This window comes from Astatotilapia calliptera, chromosome 22, assembly GCF_900246225.1.
Source record: "Astatotilapia calliptera chromosome 22, fAstCal1.2, whole genome shotgun sequence".
NCBI lineage: Eukaryota > Metazoa > Chordata > Actinopteri > Cichliformes > Cichlidae > Astatotilapia > Astatotilapia calliptera.
The window spans coordinates 18,780,228-18,807,706 of NC_039322.1; the positions used below are offsets into that span (position 1 = coordinate 18,780,228).

General features: G+C 40.2%; 4 protein-coding genes across 4 annotated transcripts; all 4 read left to right on the forward strand.

Annotated features, from left to right (window-relative positions):
* The first annotated feature begins 507 nt into the window (after positions 1-507).
* LOC113014822 (lactose-binding lectin l-2-like) lies at positions 508-2,327 on the forward strand. Its single transcript, XM_026156572.1, has 3 exons — positions 508-552; positions 860-1,089; positions 1,753-2,327. The coding sequence occupies exons 2-3, from the start codon at positions 1,002-1,004 to the stop codon at positions 2,184-2,186; spliced, it is 522 nt and encodes a 173-aa protein (XP_026012357.1). The 5' UTR covers positions 508-552; positions 860-1,001; the 3' UTR covers positions 2,187-2,327.
* A 551-nt stretch (positions 2,328-2,878) lies between these two features.
* LOC113014856 (lactose-binding lectin l-2-like) lies at positions 2,879-3,860 on the forward strand. The gene is made up of 2 exons (XM_026156639.1): positions 2,879-3,014; positions 3,427-3,860. The coding sequence occupies exons 1-2, from the start codon at positions 2,927-2,929 to the stop codon at positions 3,858-3,860; spliced, it is 522 nt and encodes a 173-aa protein (XP_026012424.1). The 5' UTR covers positions 2,879-2,926.
* A 7,774-nt stretch (positions 3,861-11,634) lies between these two features.
* On the forward strand, positions 11,635-12,860 carry LOC113014879 (lactose-binding lectin l-2-like). The gene is made up of 2 exons (XM_026156675.1): positions 11,635-11,780; positions 12,433-12,860. Exons 1-2 carry the CDS (start codon positions 11,693-11,695, stop codon positions 12,858-12,860), a joined length of 516 nt encoding a protein of 171 aa, XP_026012460.1. The 5' UTR covers positions 11,635-11,692.
* Positions 12,861-20,153: 7,293 nt separating this feature from the next.
* Positions 20,154-27,041, forward strand: cdca7b (cell division cycle associated 7b). Its single transcript, XM_026157252.1, has 10 exons — positions 20,154-20,431; positions 21,992-22,135; positions 22,226-22,326; positions 22,483-22,708; positions 22,853-22,918; positions 23,824-24,006; positions 24,371-24,526; positions 24,666-24,815; positions 25,681-25,817; positions 26,539-27,041. Exons 1-10 carry the CDS (start codon positions 20,384-20,386, stop codon positions 26,558-26,560), a joined length of 1,233 nt encoding a protein of 410 aa, XP_026013037.1. The 5' UTR covers positions 20,154-20,383; the 3' UTR covers positions 26,561-27,041.
* The last annotated feature ends 438 nt before the right edge of the window (positions 27,042-27,479 follow it).

Below are 27,479 nucleotides of genomic sequence, written 5' to 3' on the forward strand. Positions count from 1 at the left end.
ACGGGCCCCTGGTTTGATATCATGATAAATATCACACATATCCAACAGGTGTGTATCAATCTGAATGCATGAAAACATTATTAGTGTACTTACTACTATTACTATAATTACTGCGTAGAGTAAAAAGTAAGTATTTCTGTCTCTCTCCTTTTGCATACTTGCACAGAGGCAGTCAGGCGATATTCAATATGCAATCAAATAATAAATGAGTTTATTGATATCCATTGATGTCTATATAAAGCATTGTGAGATCACAAAAAGCTTGATGAAGACTAAATGTATTCAAAAATCATGCAGTTTGTGGGGATAGGTTAAGTGACTAATCTAAATTGCCCATAAGTGTGAATGCAGGAGGGAATGTGAGTGCAAATGGTTGTCTCTCTCTCTCTCTGTGTTAGCCCTGTGACAGACTGGCGACCTGTCCAGGGTGTACCCCGCCTCTCGCCCTATGACAGCTGGGATAGGCTCCAGCGCCCCCCACAACCCTGAAAAGGATGAGCAGAAGCGAATGGATGGATGGATGGTATTCAAAAATCCATCTATAAACCAAAGGTTCAAATTTTGTTATTTAATTTATTTTAAAATTTGTATTTACTTCAACTTTACTGGCTGCTATAGCAGAGTCACATATCTCTGTCTGGGTTGACTACATAGAGAGGATCCTTCTGAGAGGGAGAGTTCAATCTGTCTTTGTTTACTGGAGCAGTTCAGGAGTTTCTATTTGGTCCTTCCTGTTAGAGATCTGATTCACCCTGTTTGATTAATCATTATGCTGATATAGCTTTGTGGTACCATAAACATAAATTACACATCAGCTCAGTTCATTGGAATTTGATGTATTTTTCTGGCTCATTTTTAGTGTTATTGTTTAGAGTGGGGTGAAAACACCCTCTCAGGCAGCTATAAAAGAAAGCAGCTCCAACTCTCTGCAGAAATCTGAACATCCTGTACAAAGAAGCTTCAGCAGCTCCTCATCACACTTTGAGACTTAAAGCTCCAACATGATCTTGCTCCTCTTCCTGCTCGGTCTGGCTCTGGGTGCTCCTTCTGAGTCTCCTTCTGATGAAAATGAAGTGAAGCTACAACTTGGTAACATTTTTTTGTGCATTTTTTTTTTGCCTTTTTAATATTATTTAGCAAATAATAGATTTTAAATGCACCTTTATCATGTTTCTTGTTTTGTTTTGCTCAGGAGAAATATGTGTTAGTATAATTGGGGATAGATGCATTAATTTGGTTCCACGTTTCAAACCTCCAGCAGAACCAGGCTCAGACAGGAGCAGCCATTTGCTGTGACTGGTGGAACTTTAGGCCTCATCAAAAAGAAAAGCTTAATATTAAAAGTAGATTATTGATTATCTGTGTCCTTAATCCAAAATGGCTGATTACACATTAGAGGAGGCTTAAAGCGGAAGGCTCTGCCTCCCATTCTACTTTTAATTAACCTCAAAACCACAAGTAAACCAGCAGTCTGAGAGCAAAGTACTCCATTGCTCTTAAAATAAGACGTAGCCTGAGTATTTAATACCTTGTATGTGAGGAGAAGGATTTTAAATTTTAATCTGGATTTAGCAGGGAGCTGATGCAGAGAAGCTAATATGTAATGTTTCTTTGTATTCCCTGAAGTACATAGAGAAAAGCAGCCTGACACCAGGTCTCACCTTTAGGATATTAGCAGTACAGATCAGGTTTCTTCTGTCACTAAAAAACAAATCATGATCTTTTTCCTCTTCTTGTTTCTGTCTTTTTCAGATGACCGAGCAGTGAAGCTGCAGCATGGAAACTGTCCAACGTTCTGGTGGAGCTTCAACGGCCGCTGCTATACGTATGTAGCTACACCGATGAGCTGGTCTGATGCAGAGTTCCACTGTTTGTCACAGGGAGCCAACCTGGTGTCCATCCACAACATGGAGGAAGAGAACTTTGTCAGATCCTTGATCAGGAACTTTGATCCTGCTCAGAGAGCCTCTTGGATTGGACTCAGTGATGTTCACAGAGAGGGCAGATGGATGTGGTCTGATGGCTCTGTGGTACGCTTTTTTAACTGGAATGCAGGCGAGCCAAACAACCTGGGAAAAAACGAACACTGTGTGCAAAACAACTTTGGTCCTGTTAAGAAGTGGAATGACGAACCATGCTCTCGTGGTTATCCCTCTGTTTGTGTAAAACGCAATGCCTGTGTTTAGAAACCAAGACGCTAATTCAACATTAGACAGTTAACTTGATGTTATGTTGGCATGTAGCGTCCCTCCACAATAAATTTAGCAATGTTAATATTAATATATCCTAATTAATGTGTTTATTAATTAAACATATTAGAAGTACAGAAGGGCAAGGCTGGAGTACTGAAATTTAAGGACTCTGTAATACTATATTAAACAGATATTTTCATCATGCATTTGTTTGTTTGTTTGTTTGTTTTTCTGGATCACTTTAAATTGATAAAATGAAAGTGTTGCACAGCAATAGGTTGTTTGGGTGACTCTGGGTGCTGAGTCCTCTTTAACGTTGAGTATTTGTTCTACATTTGTTTATTAGAGAAGGCCATAACTAGAGCTTGTGAGCTGCTGTCTTCTTGTTACAACTCTGACCTTTCATGTTTGTTTAATCATTATGCTGAAAAGGCCTTTGATCATATCATGAATGCAGAATTACAGCAAATACAGTCCCGTTCTTCTGAGTCTGCCAGGAGGACGTGGCTGTTCAGCAATTATTAATTTCTTTAGAATCTGATGGTGTTTACTGCCTGGTGTTAGTGATGTTTACTGTGGAGAGTTTTGTTCCATTTGGTCAATGATATCACAGTGATCAGTGAAAACTCCCTCTCAGGCAGCTATAAAAGAAAGCAGCTTTAACTCTCTGCAGAAATCCTGTACAAAGAAGCTTCAGCAGCTCTTCATCAAAGGTTGAGACTTAAAGCTCCAACATGATCTTGCTCCTCTTCTTGTTCAGTCTGGCTCTGGGTGCTCCTTCTGAGTCTGCTTCTGACGGCAGTGAAGTGAAGCTACAACATGGTAACCATCCTATATTCTGACTCTTCCTTCCCCTCCTTTATTTAACTTTATTTTTGTGGGGGGGTTTTTTATTATCTTAATCACAATTTAGTCAAATACTCCAAGATTTTCTGTTGTCTGTTTCAGCAGTCAGTGATACAAAATTCTTGGTGTTTCATTGTAACATAGATTTTTTTCCCCCCCCGTGTCAGATAAGTTCTACTATACTGTAGAGTTATGATAAAGACCTGCTAATAAACGTAATAAGAGCAGCTTATTTCTCTGCATTTTTTTAAACTTTCACCATGTCAGCTGTGCAGACGTGCTTTTCTGATATTCTTCAGAGGTTAGATCAAAGAAAAAAAATGTCAGTCACACTGACAAAAACAGTTATTTGTTTTTCATCGAGCTCTGACTGCTGTGTCTTCTTCAGATGACCACAGAGTTCAACTACTGCGTGGAAGCTGTCCCCCGTTCTGGTACAGCTTCAATGGCCGCTGCTACAAATATGTGGCCACACACATGAGCTGGGCTGATGCAGAGCTCTACTGTGTGTCACAGCGAGCCAACCTGGTGTCTATCCACAGCAGGGAGGAAGAAGAGTTTGTTAAATCATTAATTAAGAACTTTGACCATGCTGAGCGATGGACCTGGATTGGACTGAGTGACATCCATAAAGAAGGCAGATGGATGTGGTCTGATGGTTGTGCAGTGAGTTTTGTCTACTGGAGTGCTGGACAACCAAACAACGATGGAAAAGATCAGCACTGTGGTCACACCAACGTGAATAAAGAAAAGAAGTGGAATGATTACCAGTGTTCTCTCAATTTAGCTTCTGTTTGTGCAACACAAATAACCTGCCCATAGAAACTGAAATGTATCTTTTCGCTGCATTGTACAGAAGCAAATCGTTTTTGGCACATTAATAGATGTTTAAAACTGCTCCAAATAAAAAGGAAAAAACAATTAAACATGAAAATTCATCATCAGTGCCACCACTGTTTAACTCTGGGGTTACAGGTCCTATGAGAAAACATGCAAGCGTGTAACTGGTGTCACAGACATGCGGGTGCATGTTTCATCAGCACGCAGTTAGTATTCAATTCAACTAACCTTGATTTTCATAAATGTGGAAACAACCACTTGTCACGGCAGGGTGCGCCGGTGTGAAGAATGAGGTAGACCAACCAAAAACAAGGAGTGAGAGTCCAGGAAAACTGACAAAATCAAACCAAAGCCAATACGAGCCTCAAAAAGTTCAGGGGGCCGACCGTGCGGGCGGCAGCACAGGAGTCCAAAGTAAAACAGGTCCGGAGGCCGGCCGTGAGGAAGACTGCAGCAACAGATCAGGAGGCCGTCCACGACACCAATGACGTCCGGCGGCCGGCCTGGAAAGTGGCCGGCGATCCCGAGGTGGCGTGGCAGCCGGAGCTGGACCAGCCGGAGCTGGACCAGGCGGAGCGGAAGTGGCAGCCGGAGCTGGACCAGGCGACGGCGTAGGCGGAGCAGAAGCTGGACCAGGCGACGGCGTAGGTGCTGCAGGCAACGGAGTCGCAGGTGGTACAGCAGGTGGTGGCTGGATGGGCTCCTCGGGCCCTCCAGCTGACAAGGCATGAAGCAGCGGGGGTGCTGCAAGGTGCCGAGGTGGCACACCCAGGCATCCAGCTACAGATGCAGGATGAGCAGTTATGGAGACCCCTGGCAAAACAGAGCTGAACAGGGGGCTGAGCCGTTACTCTGGCAGAAGAAAGATGCTGCTGACTCTCTGGGAAATTTAATGTAACATCACACAATTCATTTCCCACCAGATCGCCCCTGAAAACATTATTCATTTGTTCACCGTGTGGTTCAGAACCCAGAACAGAAATGTCCATGGCAGTCTGAGAAAAAGTGGTGTCACAGCCAAGTACTATGTGTGTGTTCCTTTCAGAGGTCTTGTCCAAATTCATATTTTCATTTTCCTTCACAAACATAAAGACAGAGTCTTTAGTCTCAGTCTTTGGTTCTTTTAACTCAGAAGCAGAAAAACACAAACTCAGATTGGCTGCCTCACCCTCACCAGAATTACATAGATTAATCTTGGACACACAGGCAGCATCTACCCCATAATATTGCCCAGAATCAGTAACAGTCTCTGCATCAGCTCTAGCGGAAGTTTCGCCATTCTTAGCAAGCAAGTTAACTGTTATGGAAAAACCCTGTTCGAAAGTTGGACCCCCAAGGCTCTCAGTACAGTTCATTTCCTCTGAAGAAACGTCACGTTGTCTTCCTGTGACAGTCTCCACCTGTGACAGGGTTTCAGTCACCAAAGGGGCTAGTTTGACCACATGAGCTGCATGTATAACTGAACCGTTCATAGAAACATGATTAATCAGTTCATGGCTAGGTTCCTGGACATCCATTAAGTCGGCACAACTGGTTAAAGAAGACTCATTCACGTTCATTTTGCAGTCATGTGGTGGACTTGTAACCTGATCAGAGTCTGTGCTTACACATACTGCAGTTACACTTACTTCTGATGGGATGGCTGGCACTAGGTTAACGCCAAGAGTCTGAATAAACTCTTCTGTGATTGGTTTGACAGAGCCATTAGCTTTAGCAGAGACCACATTAGGCACAAACAAATCAAAAGTGACGCTGTCAGAGGGGATTGAAGCCTCATTACGCTCTGACTGACAGGAATCATGCGGCTCGGCCTGGTATTTGGCAGTCTCAGGCCTGCATTCCCCAGCTAGCCCCCCACCAGAAGCTGACTTAGACAGAGACTCTGAGTCATCTATGAATGGAGGTGCAGCTAACACAGAGTCTAATAGAGCTGTGGCTGCCAGTGGTGGTGCAGACTGTGAGCTTACTATATCAGTAGCACTCCCAACCAACACCCCATCCTGAAATGATTTAGAAACAAAAGAACATGATTCCAAATTTACACAAACTGAAGGTAAAACATGATCATTAGAGACAGTATCGGAGGCCCAGATCTCAGCCTCAGCATTCACTGCGCCCTGAGGGGTGCTGGAGCTACATGGTTCAGACATGTGTCCCCCATCTTCTTCTGGGGGGCACAATTCACTTTTAGAGTTCAGAACATAAACCACATTCCCATTACTGTTCTCTTGACCTGGAACACAAAACTCAGGTGAATTGTGCTTGTTGAGTACAGGAGTGAGAGCATCACTCAGAGGTTGCTTTGAATTGTTCTCCTCTGGTTTACCTAATAATTTGGTCTTACACAATTCATAGCAAGTAGTAGAGTCACAAGATGAATGAGCTGAGGAACAGTCAAGTTGATCACCGGGTACAGACAGGGTGTCATTATTTAAGTCACACCGCTCATGACCAGAGGTTATATCACCACCCTTCACACCAAACATGAGCTCGTGATCAATACTTTCATCGTTTATTAAGAGAATGGGTGGTGTTGAGGAGCACTGGGTCGATATCGCTCCTCCAGCACATGTAGAAATTGTCTTTATCTCTGGAGCGTCTGCGAACCCTTCATGACAGTCACATTCCAGCAACTTAGGAAGACTTTGAGGCGAAAGATTGTCACTAACCTCTATTATTAACGGAGTCCGAGAGGAAACGAGAGTTCCACCAACCTCCAGCTGCTGCGGCGACGTGGATGTCGCCTCTTCTTTGAAGAAACCACTGAGGCTGAAGCATTGGCTGTTGGGGAAGTGAGGGGTGGCAGACCCTGGCAGCTCCGAGGGCCCCCGAGAGCCAGGCGTGTTCCCCGAAAGATGTGCTGACAATCGGGGGTGAGCCACGGCTTTCCCCGGAGCTCCTCTACGTGGGTGCAAGCTGCTTGCTGCCGCTCACAGAGGCCGGACTCCATGATTTCCGTAGTAGGTCTTTCTAATCAACTAAACACTGTACTGTCAGTCTCAGAACACGATTCAGTCATAGTTTCCGGCCCCGGCGAATCAATGCACATCTCGCTCCTCTCTATAAAAGGATTATGAGACGCAGACACACAGTCACTCACCCCCGGGGGTAGCGCGGTGTGACGGCGGCGCTGACGCCGGTTCTTTCTGGAAGGATGGATGCTGAAGCCACCGAAGCAGAGGGTGATGTGGCAGCGATCTCCTCGTTGTCCGCCCACATCCTTGCCAGAAAAGAGGCAGGTGAAGTAAAGTCCGAGCGGGGTGGAGAGGGCGAGCGGCTGGTCCGAGGCGGTGCAACAGTTGTGAGTTCCTCCTCCGAAATGAGCCAGGGCTTCCAACGAAGCTCGTCCTCCCGTAAAGCTAGCAATACCTGCTGTCACTCATCGTCGTCGAAATCTGTGGCCTCCACCATCTTGGTGCGCTGGGCTGTGCAGCTTGACAGTGGCGGAGACGAACTGTGAGTCGATGGCGGTGCAGCGGTGAGCCTCAGAGTCCCTACTCTGACTGCCTCCGGCTCGCGAGGCAGCGGCGACGACAACGACAACCGTTTACGAGTCTGAGTCGTAGGTGCGGAGGCGGCGTTTAACACCCTCTGGGCCAGCGCGCGGGCGCGAAGCTCCTCCTTCAGGGGGGCCAGAGAGTCGAACACCTCAAAAAGCTGGGGAAACTGCCGGAGCTGTGGCGCCTTCTGAAGGATGGCGTCAATGGCCTCCAACCCAGTGGACACCACTCTGGGGTCCGTGCACCCACAGATGCGCGTCATGAGCCGACTGATCCGTTGCAGCTCCTCCCCAATCTCGTCCGGACTGTCCGCTGGGTCTGACATAGTCAGATCGTACTGTCACAGCGGGGTGCGCCGGTGTGAAGAATGAGGTAGACCCAAGAGCAGACACAGTGGAGACAGAACTAGGTTTCCAAAATAAGGCAAGCCTTTATTGTGGCTGAAGGCATAACAAAAACACTAGGGAAACACGGAAACTGGGAAAACTAAGAAGACAGAGAACACTGTGTAAACTAAAAAGGCTAAGACACTCTGTGAAGGAACTATGGAAAAAACTATAAACACAGAGTAACTAAGCAGGCTATGAAACACAGTGTCACAATAAGGGAAACTACGAAAATACAAGGTGAGGATAACAGACAATCTGACACTGACACAAAGACACACTGGGCTTAAATACACTGAGGAAGTCATCAAGGAATTAGAGACAACAGGGGAACACAGCTGGGAGGAATAAGACCTAATGAGACAGGGGGAACAAAGCTAGAAACACTGACATAAGATGGGAACATGAACCTTCAGAGTAAAACAGGAAACAAGACACCACTAAACAAACACGCAGACACGACACAGAGAGACAGACTAGACACTGAACTAAACCTGCAATAAACATGAGAACACAAAAACTTACGAACTAATCCCTAAACAAGAATAACCGAAACATAGAGTCATAATCATCATTATCATCATAATAAGAAAAGAATCCAAAATGCAAAAACACACCAAAAACATAACAACTCAAAATACTGGGTCAAACTGACCCAGAACCGTGACACCACTGGCAGCTGCACTCAAAGGGAATATTTACTCATCGTTTCAATGTCAAAATTATGAAAGCAAAGACTGTTTTAGGTGAACAAATAAATAGTTAAAACTGCTCTAAAGTAAAAGAACTGAAAAGCTATAAATAAAAACTCATGATCAGTGCCTCCATTGTGTATCTCTGGGGTTACGAGACACATGTCTGCAACATCAGTAATCACATTTCATGAGTAGTATTTAATAAACACTAAGTATTACAAAAGGAGACAAATGGAGATTATTCACATCTACCTTTATCGTTACCAGAAAAAACTCTAATGTAGTTAAGATCTATAGTTTGGCTTCATCCTAAAAAACACACACAGAATAATATCACTGAGGAGGTGAGGAGAGAGGTACAGCAGTGAGTGTCTACAGCCACAGCCTGTAAAGGTAACATCCAAAGAAGAAGTTTGACTGTTTTTCAAGCTTATGTTAAATATGACCAGCGGTTAAAGTGGGCTGGAAGGATCCTGAACTGTATTCTGGTTCCCTCGGTTAATGAGCAGTTAAATCTTATAGGCAGATGAATGTGTGTTACTACAATCTAAAATTTGATTGTAGGAATGTTTTCAGGTAACTAAATACTACTGCCCTAGTACCTGCACTTTGTTGTAGTTTTATTGTATCATAAAGGTCCTTCTTGGCAAAGTGGAACCTTTAGATCAGATCTTAAAATGTGAGCTCTCCACTCTCCTTTTGTTATAACAGTAAAGCCTCATCAAAATGAGTAGGAGGCCAACATAGAGTCACTAAAGACCTCTGTCTATACAAACCACGGTCAGACATGTCATTTTAAAAATAATTTAAATAAAACCACTGAAAGGCTATAAAAAGATAGAAATGCACCTCCAACTGTCAATTTTCATTGTAAGAAATGTTATTTAAAAAAACTTAAACCAATAAGGTGGGAGTTAAGATGAAAGCTGGAAGATGAAGAAAGTTTTAAGGCTGAACTTCACATTTTAGGGTAGAAAGCGACACAAACCCCCCACATGAGTGTCAAATATCTGCAGGACAGCCTAGCTGGCACAGCAGTGGTTATGATCTGCTTTAGTTTAAAAGTCTATTTACTGCAATCTTTTTGTTTTGTTTGGTTTATTTAAAAATTGTAACAGACACAAGGGCATTGAAACATTTGTACAAGCTGTAAATAAAGTGGCAAAGTAAAAACAAAAATTAAAGATTAATTGTACTTTTTTTTCTCCTCTATTTTTAAAATGTGCTTCTTTTACTTTATTTTTATGTAAAAAGGGGGGCCTTTGCTTTTTCTTTTTTTGTCTGTGCATCACATTTTCTTTTTTGTAGTTGCTCGTGCCTTGCATGCCTTAGTTGCAGTGTTTCTTCTTCATTGTTCACTTGTTTATTTAGACATGTATAGAGTGATTAAGTGTATAACTCTTACAGTTACATAGACGGTCTTTCTTTTTTATTGACTCTGAACAGGCCGGCCACAATCACTTCATTTATATGTGTTCACTGCAATAAAAAGTGGGCACAAGGTTTGTTTTGGATTTGTTTACTGAGAATGATCGCACACTTCTATTTCCTCTTCCTGGTATAGTAACCTATTCTGTTAAGCATTTTGCTGATGATGTGATTTTATAATATAATAAATCAATAAATACTCAGTCAAACAAACAGTGAAGTTCTCTGGAAAAGGCCAGAGCTCAACACGTGTCAATAAGTAGTTAAGTGATGTCTTTGAGTTGTGGATAATTTTACCAAAACACACTTAAATCAGTTTTGCAAAAAAAGACTAAAAGTTCAACGATGATCTCATAAATAAATAATATGTCTGTCCTGAGGCTTTTGTTAGAAATGAGGTAAGCTAACTAACACTAGGAAAGACAAGCAGTTTCATTCATATGGACTTCACTATGAGTTTAATTTCCAGCTGTTTTGCTTTTCTTTTTTGAAAAGCAGAGCTTACTTATACTGGACTCATCCTACTGTCTCTTTCTCCTGCTGAGGTCCAGTTCTAGGCTCAGCATCAGCTGGGAGCACGTGCACCTGGACCAAACCAAAACATGAAATAAGGAGGGGGGAGGCTGACTGGATATTATTGTTGTTGCCAAAAACAAAGCTACATTAATCATCCTCTCTGTTGTAGCTCAGGTCTGTTTTTTGATACTGCAATTATTCAGATTAATATTAATAAGATGTGACCAAAAATACTTTTATAAACTGCTCAATGTCATGATGCCAGAGTTTTCTAATGACATGTAGCTTTTGTGACAAGGATTTAACAGCTGGTTTGATATCATGATAAATATCACACATATCCAACAGGTGTGTATCAATCTGAATGCATGAAAACATTATTAGTGTACTTACTACTATTACTATAATCACTGCGTAGAGTAAAAAGTAAGTATTTCTGTCTCTCTCCTTTTGCATACTTGCACAGAGGCAGTCAGGCGATATTCAATATGCAATCAAATAATAAATGAGTTTATTGATATCCATTGATGTCTATATAAAGCATTGTGAGATCACAAAAAGCTTGATAAAGACCACATGTATTCAAAAATCATGCAGTTTGTGGGGATAGGTTAAGTGACTAATCTAAATTGCCCATAAGTGTGAATGCAGGAGGGAAAGTGGTTGTCTCTCTCTCTGTGTGTTAGCCCTGCGACAGACTGGCGACCTGTCCAGGGTGTACCCCGCCTCTCGCCCTATGACAGCTGGGATAGGCTCCAGCGCCCCCCACAACCCTGAAAAGGATGAGCAGAAGCGAATGGATGGATGGATGGTATTCAAAAATCCATCTATATACCAAAGGTCCGAATTATGTTATTTAATTTATTTTAAAATGTGTATTTACTTCAACTTTACTGGCTGCCATAGCAGAGTCACATATCTCTGTCTGGGTTGACTACATAGAGAGGATCCTTCTGAGAGGGAGAGTTCAATCTGTCTTTGTTTACTGGAGCAGCTCAGGAGTTTCTATTTGGTCCTTCCTGTTAGAGATCTGATTCACCCTGTTTGATTAATCATTATGCTGATATAGCTTTGTGGTACCATAAACATAAATTACACATCAGCTCAGTTCATTGGAATTTGATGTATTTTTCTGGCTCATTTTTAGTGTTATTGTTTAGAGTGGATTGAAAACACCCTCTCAGGCAGCTATAAAAGAAAGCAGGACCAACTCTCTGCAGAAATCTGAACATCCTGTACAAAGAAGCTTCAGCAGCTCCTCATCACACTTTGAGACTTAAAGCTCCAACATGATCTTGCTCCTCTTCCTGCTCGGTCTGGCTCTGGGTGCTCCTTCTGAGTCTCCTTCTGATGAAAATGAAGTGAAGCTACAACTTGGTAACTGTCCCACATTCTGGCTCCTCTTTTCCTTCATTTACTCATTGTAGTTTATTTTTTGTGGGGGTTTTCTTTTTTGTTTTTGTCTTTTTAATATTATTTAGCAAATAATAGATTTTAAATGCACTTTTATCATGTTTCTTGTTTTGTTTTGCTCAGGATAAATATGTGTTAGTGTAATTGGGGATACATGCATTAATTTGGTTCCACATTTCAAACCTCCAGCAGAACCAGGCTCAGACAGGAGCAGCCATTTGCTGTGACTGGTGGAACTTTAGGCCTCATCAAAAAGAAAAGCTTCATATTAAAAGTAAGATTAGTGTCCTGAATCCAAACTGGAGCTGGTTCCACAGTAGAGGAGGCTTAAAGCGGAAGGCTCTGCCTCCCAGTACACTTTACCTCAAAACCACAAGTAAACCAGCAGTCTGAGAGCAGAACAGAGTATTTAATACCTTGTATGTGAGGAGAAAGATTTTATATTTTAATCTGGATTTAGCAGGGAGCTGATGCAGAGAAGCTAATATGTAATGTTTCTTTCTATTCCCTGAAGTACATACAGAAAAGCAGCCTGACACCAGGTCTCTTCAGGTTTCTTCTGTTACTAAAAAACAAATCATGATCTTTTTCCTCTTCTTGTTTCTGTCTTTTTCAGATGACCGAGCAGTGAAGCTGCAGCATGGAAACTGTCCCCCGTTCTGGTGGAGCTTCAATGGCCGCTGCTATACGTATGTAGCTACACCGATGAGCTGGTCTGATGCAGAGTTCCACTGTTTGTCACAGGGAGCCAACCTGGTGTCCATCCACAACATGGAGGAAGAGAACTTTGTCAGATCCCTGATCAGGAACTTCGATCCTGCTCAGAGACCCACCTGGATTGGACTCAGTGATGTTCACAGAGAGGGCAGATGGATGTGGTCTGATGGCTCTGTGGTACGCTTTTTTAACTGGAATGCAGGCGAGCCAAACAACTTGGCAGGAAAAGAGCACTGTGCTACAAACAACTTTAGCTCACATAAGAAGTGGAATGACTGCCCATGTTCTCTCAGTTTTTCATCTGTTTGTTTAAAACGCAAAGACTAATCCAAGTTACTAATTCAGCAATGGCATGGTATGTTGACATGTATGGGGATTCCACAAAAAAGATAACAATGTAAACTTTTATGTCAGTTTTGTTGATCTGTGCTTTAAATTGATAAAGTATTCCTACTGTTTCTGTATGTATGTAACCATTGAATGACAGAATGTAAAGAATCCACACACGCAGACCTGTCTGTACAACGCTGTTGGCCTAATGACACTTATCAACTTTCACAAAACAGTAACAGGGACTTTTTCATAGTTTTCAGTGCATATCTTATCTTCACTGGGTTAAATACACCATAACTTATTTATGTGATTTGTTTTTGCTTTGACATCAGAACACTCATACAGAGGCCACGTTGTCATCTTTGTTATGGTTAACCATGAAATTAGTTCACTAATTGTCACCACTAAAGAAATACTTCCTCCTTTTGTTGTCCAGTTGTAGTTTATTTTATCCAAACACACATTAATGCACTTTTTTAACTACGATGTGTACAAACAGATGATAACATTTTATTACACTTTGATGCTTTGCAAAGCCGATTTATGTGGTGAAACACAAATCAGTTCCTTTTGGAACAACAACTGTAAATAACAACTGATAAGACTGATAAAATTGAATATATCAAAAAAATGTTCAATTAAGGTTTTCTCACATCTCTGGGAGAACTGACAGTCTTTCGAGCTTGAGATAATAATGAACATTAGCTGTTGTCCAATGACATGAACCCCCTCTCTGAAAGCCATAAAAGAGTCTGTTAACATGTCTCTGCAATATTCTCAGTAATGTTCAAGCTCCAGGAAAACATCAAGGCCTAAATCATCAATAAAAATGTCTTCCTCTTCTCACTGGTTGTGGCTCTGTGTGCTCAGTCTGGTCCTGATGAATGTGAAGGAAAGCTACACTGTGGAAAAACACAGCCACACCTGTGGCTCGATTAGATTGGCTGACAGAAAAGGAATACCATGGCATTATCCTAAATCACTTATCCCAGCTTTTCCACACAGAGGCTAATTATCAAACATTAACCATAAATTATGTGTAAAAATGTCAAGTGACACAGGGGAAAACTGAGCAGACGAGGACATCTGGTGACAATTTCATGTCAATAACACCTTTACAAATATAATTACTTAGAGAATTAGTGACGTGTTCAAATATGTATTTTACCCACTGTATATCTGATCAGTTATGATGGAAAGTGTAAATAAATCAAATATCTCAGTGTCATACTAAGGTGTCATATTAAAAGGAATAGAGAGAAATTGTTCTTCAGGTCCCTTTGCTCCCCTTATGAAGTACTGTTTGTCCGTGATGTGGACTGGGGTACAAATTGTGGCAGGATCAGCCTGATGTTATTTGTATCCCACTTTAACTTTGCAGTTTAAAGAGCTAACATCTCCAAAATTTCAGGTGAGTTAATCATTATAAGAAGTGTTTGTGAACAAAAAATCAAAAATGTGGGACACTGTTTATCCGTGATTTGGACAGCCCAGCGTGTGCTCCCGACGCAGGGGAAACTAATTCTGTCGTGGAAACCTAACTTAGCACCACCATTGTGCAGGTGAAGCCAAAGGCAAGATATGCTTCATCATTTTTCCTTAATGGCCTTTGTAAGTAAGTAAGTAAGTAAAATTTATTTATATAGCACTTTTTTAAGACAAAACGCTGTTACAAAGTGCTTCACAAGAAAACATGTCAAACAAACAATATAGCAACATAAAGAAAGTATAAAAGCATATCAAACAAGCAATAGTACAATATAAATATAAAATAAAACAACATGTTACGCATTAACATTTCCCAAATGCCTGTCTAAACAGATGAGTTTTAAGCTGTTTTTTGAAAGAAGCCATCGTGTCGATGGTGCGTAGTGGGGGGGGGTAAACCATTCCACAGTATAGGAGCCAGGGTTTGAAATGCGTGATCCCCCTTTGTTTTCAGACGAGTCCGTGGGATAGATAGACGACCGCTATCAGTGGATCTAAGAGTTCGCTTTGGAGAATAGGGCTGGAGAAGCTCCGAGATATAGATGGGGGCCCCACCTTGTAGAGACATAAACGTAAAGGTGAGGATTTTAAACTTATATCTATACTCAACCGGAAGCCAATGCAGGGATTTTAGTATAGGAGTGATATGGGAAAATTTATTGCTATGGGTCAAAAGCCTTGCTGCAGCATTCTGAACCGCTTGGAGCCGATTTAGTGAGGCCTTAGATACGCAGGAAAAGAGTGCATTACAATAATCCAGCCGGGAGGAGATAAAGGCGTGGACAAGCATCTCCAGTTCGGTTGTGGAGACAATAGTCCTGAGTTTGGCAATATTTCTTAAGTGAAAAAAGCAAGAGCGGGTCACGGATTTAACATGGACATCAAAGGACAAAGATTGGTCGAAAATTATCCCAAGATTCCGGGCAGTGGCTTTTATCGACGATGAAAAAGCACCCAGATGTTGACTAATCTGTGGCTTGATATTCTCCGGGGCTAGGATTAAGCACTCGGTCTTGTCTGCGTTCAACTGCAGAAAATTGTTTGTCATCCAAAGATTGATTTCCTTAAGACAGTCCATAAGAGTGGATAGCTTGTCTAATTCCCAGGATTTAAAAGAAATGTATAATTGGATGTCGTCCGCATATAAATGATAGGAAATATTTTTGAAACCGCTAATGATCCGGCCTAAGGGAAGAATATATAGTGAAAATAATAGGGGGCTTAGAACCGAACCTTGTGGAACTCCACATAGAAGCTTAGCCACGTCTGATTGGAAGTTTCCCACTGAAACTAAAAGCGTCCTATCTTCCAGAAATGAGGTGAACCACTTTAGAACAGATCCTGATATCCCTACCGTGCAGTTTAAGCGATCGATTAAGATCTGATGGTCAACGGTATCAAAAGCTGAGCTAAGGTCCAGAAGAACCAGGACTGAGCAATCACCCCTGTCTGCAGCCATCAAGAGGTCATTTGTGACTTTCAGCAGAGCTGTTTCTGTAGAGTGTAATTTTCTGAAACCCGATTGAAATTTATCAAGAATGTTATGCTTCTCCAGCGCTTTCTTTACTTGTAGCCAAACAACTTTTTCTAGGATTTTTGAGATAAAAGGAAGTTTTGAGATGGGCCTGTAGCTTGACTGAAGTGTTGGATCCAGGTTAGGCTTTTTCAGCAGAGGTTGAATAACCCCCTGTTTAAAGCACCTGGGGACAGAGCCAGATAGCAATGAATGGTTTATCAGCGTGACCACAGAGGGCCCGATGGTCTCAAAAACTTTACAGAATAAACGAGTAGGTAAGACATCAGCTAAACTCGTTGAAGGATTCAATTGAGTCAGTGTTTCCAATAAATCCTCTAAAGAAACTGGGAGGAAAGATTCCATAATTATGGGGTGTGGACGATCATGGTTGGTGGGGTTTCCTGAGGGAGTTATGTTATGTCTTAGGCAACTAATCTTATCTTGGAAAAATTTTAAAAATTCACTGCAGTCCTTATCTGAAGAGACGGGTGTACATGGCGTTGGGGGGGAGACAAAGCTACTCACTGTATCAAAGACAATTTTCGGGTTTCTTTTTCCTACTGCAAGTAGTTGAGAGAAGTAGGTGGCTCTTGAATCTGACACCATGTCATTAAAGGTAGATAATAGTTCTTTTAAGTGAAGCTTGTGAACCTCGAGTTTTGTGATTTTCCACAGGCGCTCGGTTTTACGGCATATTCGCCTAAAGCTGCGGATAGCTTCTGTAAACCAGGGCGGGCGTTTGACAATACTGCCTTTCCTGATTTTAAGAGGAGCCACTTTATCTAGAATTTTTTGACATTGTGAATTGAAGGAGGTCATCTGCTGATCTATATCGTCTGTTTCAGATAAATTGTTAACCCCTTTTGTAAAAACATAGAGAAATGCACCACATAAAATATTGCAAAAGGAAAAGGTTGTCTTGCATGAATATAGTGTACAAACTCAAAACACACATTTCTCCTAAAAATTAAGTTGTGCAAATGTGAACAAATCAACTTGTTACAGATATTCATCTCCGCTCGAGAAAAAAAAACAATCCCACAGAACAAAACTCCACCAAACACCACAATAATACACAGTAAGGCCAAATTAATAAGTCTTCTCATCAGACATTGATGCTTCTTTACTATGTGACTCAAAAAATAGGAGACAGATGTTTGTTTGTTTTTTTAAAGTTCATTCATAATAAAAACTAACTGTAAGATGTTTAACTATAATGCTGTCTGTATTATTGTTGAAGTCCTAAATTATCACCTTTAAAGTGTTTATGCTAATAACACTGTGTACAGTAAGACAGGCATGGAGAACAGCACTGACTGGGAGAGGCTTTGAACAGATCACATACTCGTTTCAGTTAAACATATAAGACTTACACAATTATCTACCTAAAATCTATTTATTTGAAATATCATCTTATGTACAATTATAATGTATTGTTCATCTCCCTTAAATAAACAGGCAGCCTTAAAGTATGAAATATTCATATATGAAAACACATAGATTTGTCTATTGCCTCAATGGTGGATGGAGCCCCACAGGCCTCAATGTGAGCTTGAAGCCATTTATAATGTTTAAGTTGTTTAATGTGTAGGCACTCATGATAAACAGATTTTGAATGAAATTATAGGCATTGAAGCCATTGAACCCAGTCAAAGAGGTGGTAATATTAATTTTATCAGATAAAAAGAGAAGCATTCTGGATATTTTGTTTAAAGACTTCACACCCGAGAGGCATGAATGAGGATTTTTCTATCAATGAGTTTCTGTGAAATGTACCTTTTGTGTTTGTATGTTTTTGGCATTGTCTCCCTCTTTTAATGTTCTTGTACTCATATTAACTTTTTATTTTTATCTTTTTTATTTTTTATATTAACTTATTTGCATTTTTTGTGTCCAGAATCTATTTGTACTGTGACTTAACCAATTAGCCAATACCACCTCTTAAATGTCAATTGTTCAGGTGGTTTATCTGTGAAGGTGTGATTCATCCATTTGAAAAAAATCTCTGTTTCCTGTCTTTTATTTGAACACAAACTGTTTCACATTTTACAATGACTCTGATGAAGGCCACAAGCCGGAACGAGCTGGTCACGTAATAAAGTTGTTTCTCATTACTTTAAAGTGTTGCTGGAATCTCCGCGTTGTCAACTCATTTTATTTCTCTTTCTGATAAGAAAACTATTCAATCAGATAGTTATTTGTGGTGAATTAAATAAAGTTACAGTTTCAAACACCTTTTAGCACCACATCTGAAATTCAAGCACTTAACAAACCTTGAAAATATAGTATTAATATTAAAGCATTTTCAAGGATTTCAAGCACCCGTACGAAGCCTAATAGATTGATCTGGAGGTCAAAGTGGAAATAATTCTATATAGACCTTTTTATTAAAACTATGTTTCATACTGCCATTGTTTGTATTGACAGGATAGAGACAGTGAGAAAATGATATGTGGGGATTCTAAATACCACATTACTTTGGACCTCTGACCTTTTCTATAAGGTCAGACTTTCCTAAAATGTATTTTAGCTTTAAAATGTGCTTAAAACTCTACTGCCTTTGTTTCTAAAAGTACATTTATAGTTTACATTTGAATATCATGTCACATTTCACACACGTCACAGTTAATCTCTGATTTTAACTGCAATACAAACGTCTCATAGCATGTTTAAAATCAACAAAGAAAACAAAATGTTTCATTTTGTTTTGGTGGTTCAGTTTTTTTTTTATTGACAGTAAGATGGCCTGCCATAATCAATTTATTTCTGTGCATTTACTGTTATTAAAAAATATATTCATGTACTGTAAAACCTCACAAACTTCTATTACCCCTGTTTAATTTATTTATTGAGTCCTGGGTTGTTTAAGTGGGTAGAACAGAACAGCAAATCAGTGCATGGGGGACATTAGAGCCAGTGTCTCTAACACACCCTGCTATAGAAAATATGATCAAAGTTACCAGTGCATAACAGAGTGGCCAGAATCCAAACACACATTTGTCTGTACAATCAGCCTAATGAGACTTAAATGAACTGGACTGATACTTTTTTAGCACCTTTCTATTCAGTTGAACTCTCAAAGTACTTTCTACTCCAAAGCTTCATACAGCAGCATTCTTGTAATGTGATTTATTTTTGGGGTTAAGCCATGTAGAAGAGTTTCCTCACTCCTGAGAGGAAAAGATGTTTGTGGTTTGAATCTTCACAGCTGGAATGTAAGTACCTGTTATTTACTTTGTGGCCACTTGAGGGCAGCAGAAGAAAAAGTCAATGTGATGCTGCTGACGTCAGATGCTTTAATTAACAGGTCTTATCAATACTTTAAGATCCATTGTGAAAGGTGTTGTTTGAACCATTCCTGCATGACAAATAACATGTTAGATACTCTGTACTTGTCATATGGTATTATGATGTTATCATATATATCATGAAAATTAAATAAACAACAACAAGACAATCGACAAGTCCACATTTTTACATTACAGGTTTTATGTTATTGGAAGGTCTTGTGCTGCACAAGTGTGGACTCCTGGAGTGCTATATACGGACAAAGATTGCTAATTCAAAGTCTTCTATGAACTCAGTCTCTGAATCATTATAAAATAGGTAGCAACAAGACAATATGAGTGAAGGTTACATGAGTAACAATTAGTTTAACTGTCTAACTAAGAAGCTGGCAGCTTCTTTAGCTGAGAACCTGACAGATCTTAGAGCTTCTTCACAACATCATCATCCTCTCTGTGATGAAGAAAGCCCTCTCAGCGCCCGATTTGTTCGTGGTCCTCTTCGAGACCCCCTCATCAGTCTCCACCAGTCCATGAGTCCATGAATTTTGACGAGAGCGAAGTCAACCTCAGTGGGTTCCTGATCTTCTGACCTTTTTTCCACATCATTTTCAGATTTTGGTCTCCTTGTCCTCTTTCCGTGTCCAAAGTTTACATCAAACACCATCCTTTTAGTTTTCCTCAGTAATGCAAAAAAAAGTTAATAATTCTAGAAAACTGAAGTATTATAAGAGTCAAGAAGAAAAGCACCTCAACATTGTATTTCCCTGTTGTCTTTAAGTTATTGTTATTCATTTATATTCCACCACTTCAGAAAATAGAACTGCGTTAAATATATAGTCAGCAAGAAACTCCTATCATAACGACAAGAAACTTGCCTTCAGGCAAAGGTTTCCCTGGCTCTAAACATAGACACGCCCACATGTCGTTTTTCGCGCGAAAAGCGGGACTAGACCATTTTGAGTAATGGGGGAAAGTAGAAATACTACTACTTCAAAACATAGATAAACCTTTTTACCAAAACCTACAAATGAGTGAGACCGTTGTGTTTTGTTATAAAGACCGTGAGTGGAGTCTTAAAGTTTAAGCAGTTGGACTTAACTATAAATTAAGCAAAAGATCAGCAAATACAAAACCCCCATGTTTGCATTCGCCGGGCTTTTCTAGCGGTTAGTTTTTAAATACACCTCTATCGCCGAGTCTCATGTAACAAGATAAAAGTTATTGTTATGCCACAGTCTGGTTATAAACAGAGTAAAATGACCCTCACGTCAAAGGTAAGTCGTAGAGCAAATCTCGTGTAAGCGTGGCTTTCTTTTGCCTGTTGGATTTTAGGGTAAAGAAAAGTCCTGCCGAGTCACTAAACGAGATCCAAAGCCGCTAACATTGGTGGCATGGTCGGCCTGAATCACTAAAGTTACGATTCGTTTTCTGAATTATATACAGGCTAGTTCAAAGGTTTCTTTTGTACATGTCATCTGGCGAACCAGCATCTTGATACGTACTCAGCTTCGGATTAGTGTTCAGGTACATTCTGAGTTTAAGGTTGTGGTAAAAATGAGCTGATGCTGGGTTTAGTTTTGTTTTTATGGGGGGGCTTCATGGGTGGGTTCCGGTTTGTTTTTCTGCGAGGTCAAAGGTCAGCTTTGCTGAAGCTGAAAGGGGTGGTTTAGCCAAACAACTGGGACATCAGCTGCTTTCCTGAGACAACGTTTTACACAGCTCATTAGATGACAGATTCATTTACAGCAAGTAAAATCTGAACCTCTTCCCTACACAAATGCCTGTAAACAGACTTTACATTTGATAAGCTGCCTATAAAATTGATCTTGAAGCAGTGATGCTACTATAACATCTGATTTAAGCTGGCGGATTCTTTTATATTTACTTTATCAGTAATGGTGGAGAGATGTTTTTCTATTGTAAAGCCCACTTCTCCATTTAAAATTTGGAAATCATAAATATCATATGTAATTTAAAAATACTGATTCCTTTTTTTTGCACAATCAGTGCTTTGGTGTCTTCTCTCTATTTGACCTACACTGGCAAAATGTAGGCACCCAAAGTATGTGAAAAGTAGGGCGTTAAAGAGTCATTCACCTTGCCTAGAGCCAGCTTACTCTGATTGGCTACCCCTCACAAACAGAAGGTGGGTGGTACTTCTACGCTCAGCCACAGATGTGTGCCAGAAACTATCACAGATTTTTCCTTTTTGACATTATACAGAGTCAAGTGTGAAGAAAAAAATATTTGTGATAGGCTTGTATCGAATTATTTTAAATTTTTTACCATGTTAAATATGAGCATCTAGAATACAATAGAATTGAATAGCCCTTTATTGTCATTGTACATGGAGGAGTGCATGTGCAGGAGGAGTAGGATATAAATCGTAAGACGACAGGAATAAATGGCAAATAGAAGAAATGTGTACAATCAAGAGGAAGACAAAACAAAAGAATAGCACAACAGGTCACCGTTAGATCTCTCAGAAGAAAAGAAAAACATCATATGAAGAAAAGGCATATTAATATCAATATTATTATTATTAGCCACAGAAAATTAAGGGACTGGAGAATCAAACCGCAATGCACTGTGTGGAGGACCACACATAGGAGTCTGTCAGGATTGACGTGCTTTTGGAGTCAGCCTCAAGTGGCAATGAAAGGAACTGACATGCGCATTTTGGCCTCATTTCACAGCTCTGGAAGTTGCCTCTTGTTTTCACCACACCTTTCACATAGTGGAGAAGCTTGTCCACTAATAGCGAAGTAGCTCCCTCTGGTGAAAAATGTTGACTGCAACTTGTTTAATATGGTGCTTTACATATCTGCCAACAGGCTCCATGCTTCAAATCCAAGTATATAACTGCCGAGCTGGCTCATCTGTTCACCCAGTCAGACAGTGAGGAGGACTTTGAAGGTTTCAGTGATGATGAGGAAGAAGAGGATAGAGGACGCTTTAACAAGCAACTAAGGACCAAAGTATGAAACTGCTAACGCTGTGTTGTTTCACAAAAATGTTACAGCCAAAGCAGAAGCCTGCATGCTTTCTTTTTCTCTGGTTTTCTGCAGGTGGTGGATTCAGAAGAGGACAGTGACATAGACACAGGCTTCCACTCCGATGAGGAGGAGGCCCCACCAGCAAAGAGAAGGAGTCTTTTAGTAGCTCTGAGGTAGGTGCATGTGTAAAACTGGTTTAAGTAAGTTTTGGGTTGTTTTTTAGTTGTTGTTTTTAAGTAACTTGATTAGAGTGAAACTGGGCTCCTTGTCACTGTCCCTAAATCTGTGATTGCTGAATAGAGACTTTTTTTTGAAAACTTTCTCCTCAGGTTTCCTGTCAAAAGAGTGTCTTCACCCAAGAAGGAAACACAAGAGAAAAGTGTTAAAAAGCCGGTCAAAGGAAAATCTCCCTCACAAATATCCAGAGGAAGGCAGAAGGTGAAGCAGAAACAGGATGAAGAAAAGGAGGAGGAGGAGGATGAAGACAAAGAGGAGGAGGAACTCTCTCATAGCCTAAAGAAACGAGACAAGAACATCCAAGAAAACAAGGCCATGGTATTGAACCCTTCCTGCCCTTTCATATTCTGACATCTCAACACATTTACAATAATACAACAGCTTTTTCTTTGTCAGTAGTTCTTAACTTATGTGGTGGTGTTTTTTTGTTTGCTTGTTTTGTTTTGTTTTGTTTTTTGTTAGCTGGCCAAGTTGTTTGCTGATCTGAGTACAACGATGGCTGACCTGACAGCACCCACCACTCCTCAGGTGAGTATATGTGGCAGTTTCATGTGATGGGAACATAAATAGACAAAAAAAATAAAAATAGTGAAGCAATCTGGAAGCCCATCGAATGTTGTATTGAGGTCAAGACTTCCTGACAGTGTCCTTATGCAATAATGACATTATACTGGTCATTGTTACAAATATAGATAAATTTTAAAAAGCTAATAGCTAATATTACAAGGCTGACTTGCAGTCTGATGATAACCAGCGGTTGTAAAACTGTATTTCAGTAAATAAAATCTCTCACTCGCTGTTTACGTGGAGCTTTTTACCCTCAGCCATAAAAGGCTGATTGGGAATTGCTGTCACCCTGCTGGGCGGCGTAGAAACCTGCTTATTTTGAATGGATACCATAGATGTGTGTAGTAGGAGGCTGAGGGGTAGCACTGGCAGCCACCAGTAATTTTTCTTTTTTAACCTATACTACATGCAACCAAAGCACTGTCAAATTTAATGGGTCCATACTACTCAGACTACAATCAAAAAGCAGAAAATGTCCAGCATCAGTTGGTTAAAATTCTACACATTCTTATAAAGATATAGTCTCATAGAAATAGATGGAAGTATCGGAAGAGTTTATATTTGGTGCATTCAAACTAGGTAGAAATAAGACTATACTTGCTAAGTATATGTCTGTACCGAAGTATGAACCGTTCTTGTAAGTAGGCTTTAAAAACACACACATAATACTAAACAAGAAAACAAATGCAAAACTGGACACTGGTGTGTATGTTTGAGTAAGAGGCATGAACCTCTTAAAAATGTAAAAATATTTTTATAGGTGTTTTTTGTTTTTTTTTCATGCTTTTGTGTTTATTTTGTTTATTTATTTTACAGACTCTACTGTGTTTTTACTGACAAACATTGTCTTTGCTCTATTTCCGCAGAAGAAGAAACGGCTGTCAGAGAGAGCAACGCCAAAGAAACGCAAGTCTGAAACGGACGTGGTGTCAGAAAGGAGAAACCCGTCGCGTAAGGCTCGTCCTCCCGAGAACTTTGCAGTGGAGGAAAAGAGCGAGCCAGTTCATGTCCGAAGCCCCCGTACTGTAGACATCAAGAGACTGGTGGAGGTACAACACCCAGCACACTGTCTGCTGACATATAGCAACACAAACGCATGGATGAACTCAACAGGAAACAAAGGGCTTTTTGATCAAGCAGGTTATTGAAAATTTCCTTGTCTTTAATCTGGACTTGGTACAATTTATAGTTAGTGTGATAGCACAGACGTGCATATCATAGTAAATTGTCATAATGACACTCTGTTGGATGTTTAGTTTTGAGAGCTCTGTAGTGGAGTACTGTGTGCACATTTTCCCCCAAACCAATTACTCCTAAAACATCTGCTATGGATTTTATGTATAAAACTGATATTTAGTCAGTAAGGATGAATAAAATTTGTTTGTGGCATTTCACTTTTATGTAACCTGGCAGGTGGACGAGGACCATGTTGGTGAGAAACACAAAAAGAGAAGGAGCCAGTCTTCCAAGAGGAGTCAATATTGCGTGAAGTCGGTCGACGAGATCACCAAAGAAGACCTGGACAACATAGCGTACCGCAGCAAAGACAAGATCTGGGACAAGGAGAATGTGAGTCTCATCAGGCCGTCCTCAGATTTGGGCTAACGGTAGTCTGCAGCAGTGTGTTGTATTCTCAGGTTTCCTGAGTTGGAGCAATTTTTTTTCACACTGTATGTGTGTGTGTGTCTGTGTGTGTGTTCTCTCCCAGGGAAGCTCATGTCACCAGTGCAGACAGAAGACTCTGGACACTAAGACAGTGTGTCGCAGTGGTTTCTGTGTGGGGGCCAAAGGTCAGTTCTGTGGACCGTGCCTCAAGAACCGCTATGGAGAGGACGTATGCACCGTGCTGCTAGACCCGGTTAGTCCTAATCCACATGTTTCTCACTGTGGGTTTAGTCTACCCCAGGCAATCGTGGTTTCTTTTGTCTTTCGAATAAGTAATAATCTTTTGGTTGTTGTGATTACATTCTTAAATTTTCTTTTTAAAATTTATTTTTACAAAAAGTCGCTGCACAGCGATGTGATGCTCGAGGAAGTCTTACATAGTGGACAATGTTCTGAATCTCTTTAAAATCCTCTGTCATCAGGAATTTTTAAATAAAACTAAACTTAGAAGTGAACAGCAGTTGGTACATGCATAGCTCAATGTACAAGGCAGAGAGCGCCCCCTGCTGAAACTTTAATGTAATTACTGGAAAGTCTGAGCACAAAAGGTACAGAATGTTGTAAATTCGACTAAAATATATTAAGGAAAAAATGCTGCTTTGCACATGTATAGGCTTTTTTTTTTTAACATCAAGTTTTCTTTTAGCTGATGATCATTGCTGATCATCAGCAATGGGAGGGAATGGAGATGAGGAATATCTGTGTTAGCGCATAGTGTCCAGCCTGAGATGTTTCTATGGCAGCTGTGCTTCATATTGATCTTGGTTCTTACACTAAAGAGCTCACATGTGGCTCAGATCTGAGTGAGAGCTGTGATTTAAGTTGAGGAGTTCAGTAAACCGAGGAAGCTTCAACAAACAAAAATCTAACAAAGAGATGAAAGGTTATAGATTTTTCACCAACAATTTGTTACTTATTCTTTATTACTGAGATCAAAGCAGAGACCATTTATATGAATTATTTAATCATTTCCAGTAGAGTGTGCTGAAGCACAGAGCCTGAAGAACAGACAATTAGTGACCAACTGAACAACCAGAGTTGGGATCTTTTCTTTGTAGACGTGGTCGTGTCCCATCTGCAGAGGGATGTGCAACTGCAGCCTGTGTCGTAAGAAAGAGGGCCGCTGTGCCACCGGTATTCTGGTCGGTTTGGCTCGCTACAACGGCCACGACAACGTGCACGAGTATTTGGAGAGGTGAGTCTGTGGTTTGGGATTTTTTTTGTTTTGAATATCACAAACTGGATTTCCCAAGAAACTGATATGATGTAAAATTATTTTTCTAAATTTATTGACGATCAAGGGCACGAATTACTAAACAGCAAAAGTAAATGGCGTGTGAGCGCAATCCCCAAATAGCGCTCATAGGTGTGGTTAGTTTTACAGCTGATTTACAAAAGTTACACTGTTTTATTAAGTACAGATGGAGTCGGTTCATTTTGTTGTCAACCACAGAATAATGTCTTTTTTTTAATGTCTTTAAATAAAACTGCATGTTGCAAATATTATTATCAGTTTGGATACTTGATGTTGGTATTTTATATTATAAAAGCGAACATTTCCTAAAATACCTCATTTTGATGCTTACTAATTGAGTCTGAATGTGAGCGATTACTGAAACAATTACAATGATTAGCCGACACATGAGCTGGATAGATCGTAAATATAAGTGTCGGGTCTTGTTTGCTTTGTATTTGTTGTCTCATTGATTTTTGGGTGTCTTTGGTTGAAGGCCAGTATGCAGGCAGTGATCGATTCGGTCTTGAGCTCTGAGCACCGTGTGTTCAGACTGAAATTGTTGACGGATCAGTGATGATCATAACCACTGGTTGCAGCCTTTATTCAGCCAGCAGCTAAAACCTAGAGCTGTCATGTCTGATTGTGTTTTTTTGTTTTTGTTTTTCTTTCTCCAATGCAGTATTCGAAAAGAGCTGCAGTGAAAACAAGAGACACGATCAGAGGAGAGAACTTGCAAAAACAGATGATATCCAGGGGAGGAGGATCTGATGCTGCACAGTACATGTACTGTAGAAATCATTTTAAATGCACATTTTTAGGTTTAGAGCAAACTTTACTAGACATACTAAATCTAAAGTTTGTTGTTGTTGTTTTTTTAAGCTGAAGCACCTATGCTGTTCTATGTTTTATATATGCTGATTTTTTAAAATTTTTTTAAGACTGCATAAGATGCAGGGATGCTTTTTCTTTGTTTTAAAGCCAGTACTCACTTTTTACTTGGAGGTTTGTTTTCTTTTGGGTCGTTTTTAATCGTGATGTTGCTTGGACAGCTGTAATGTTTTAATTTTTGTGATTCGGGTACAAACAGAGCCTTTAACACAAACTACTGTTTTAAAACTGAGTTACTTTGCAGCTTTCCTCTCAGTCTACTGTTTATCCTAATAAAGGACATTACTATCTGAACAGTTTGTTGTTTTTTATGCAGTTCTATAATAATCATAATAATAATAATAATAATAATAATAATAATAATAATCATCATCATCTAAGTGTTAGAACAGTTCAACCCTTTTTTGGAATTTGTTTGACATAAAGTTGTGAATAATTAATTTCTGAACCAAGGCTCAGCTTCAGTTTGAGGAGGTTTGCTGTATTTAGACTCTTTGTATTTGTAAAAAAAAAATTAAAAATGCAGGGCATCCTCAGGTTCTGGTCATGAATTTATGTCACACCAAAACAAATGTCTAATCAGCCAATCACGTCGACTGAAACTCAAAGCGTTTAGACACGCAGACATGGAGGAGAGGACATGCTTGAATTCAAACTGAACATTAAAGGAAAAAGTAACTTTTGTTGGTGTCCAGTTAGTTTTGGACCCTTTCTGAACTGTGTAGATGCAAG

Coding starts and splice junctions, on each gene's coding strand:
- cdca7b (XM_026157252.1), top strand. CDS start 20,384: ATGCCACAGTCTGGTTATAAACAGAGTAAAATGACCCTCACGTCAAAG. Junction 22,327..22,482: donor AGTCTTTTAGTAGCTCTGAG/GTAGGTGCATGT, acceptor CTTTCTCCTCAG/GTTTCCTGTCAAAAGAGTGT. Junction 22,919..23,823: donor CAGCACCCACCACTCCTCAG/GTGAGTATATGT, acceptor CTATTTCCGCAG/AAGAAGAAACGGCTGTCAGA.
- LOC113014879 (XM_026156675.1), top strand. CDS start 11,693: ATGATCTTGCTCCTCTTCCTGCTCGGTCTGGCTCTGGGTGCTCCTTCT. Junction 11,781..12,432: donor TGAAGTGAAGCTACAACTTG/GTAACTGTCCCA, acceptor TGTCTTTTTCAG/ATGACCGAGCAGTGAAGCTG.
- LOC113014856 (XM_026156639.1), top strand. CDS start 2,927: ATGATCTTGCTCCTCTTCTTGTTCAGTCTGGCTCTGGGTGCTCCTTCT. Junction 3,015..3,426: donor TGAAGTGAAGCTACAACATG/GTAACCATCCTA, acceptor TGTCTTCTTCAG/ATGACCACAGAGTTCAACTA.
- LOC113014822 (XM_026156572.1), top strand. CDS start 1,002: ATGATCTTGCTCCTCTTCCTGCTCGGTCTGGCTCTGGGTGCTCCTTCT. Junction 1,090..1,752: donor TGAAGTGAAGCTACAACTTG/GTAACATTTTTT, acceptor TGTCTTTTTCAG/ATGACCGAGCAGTGAAGCTG.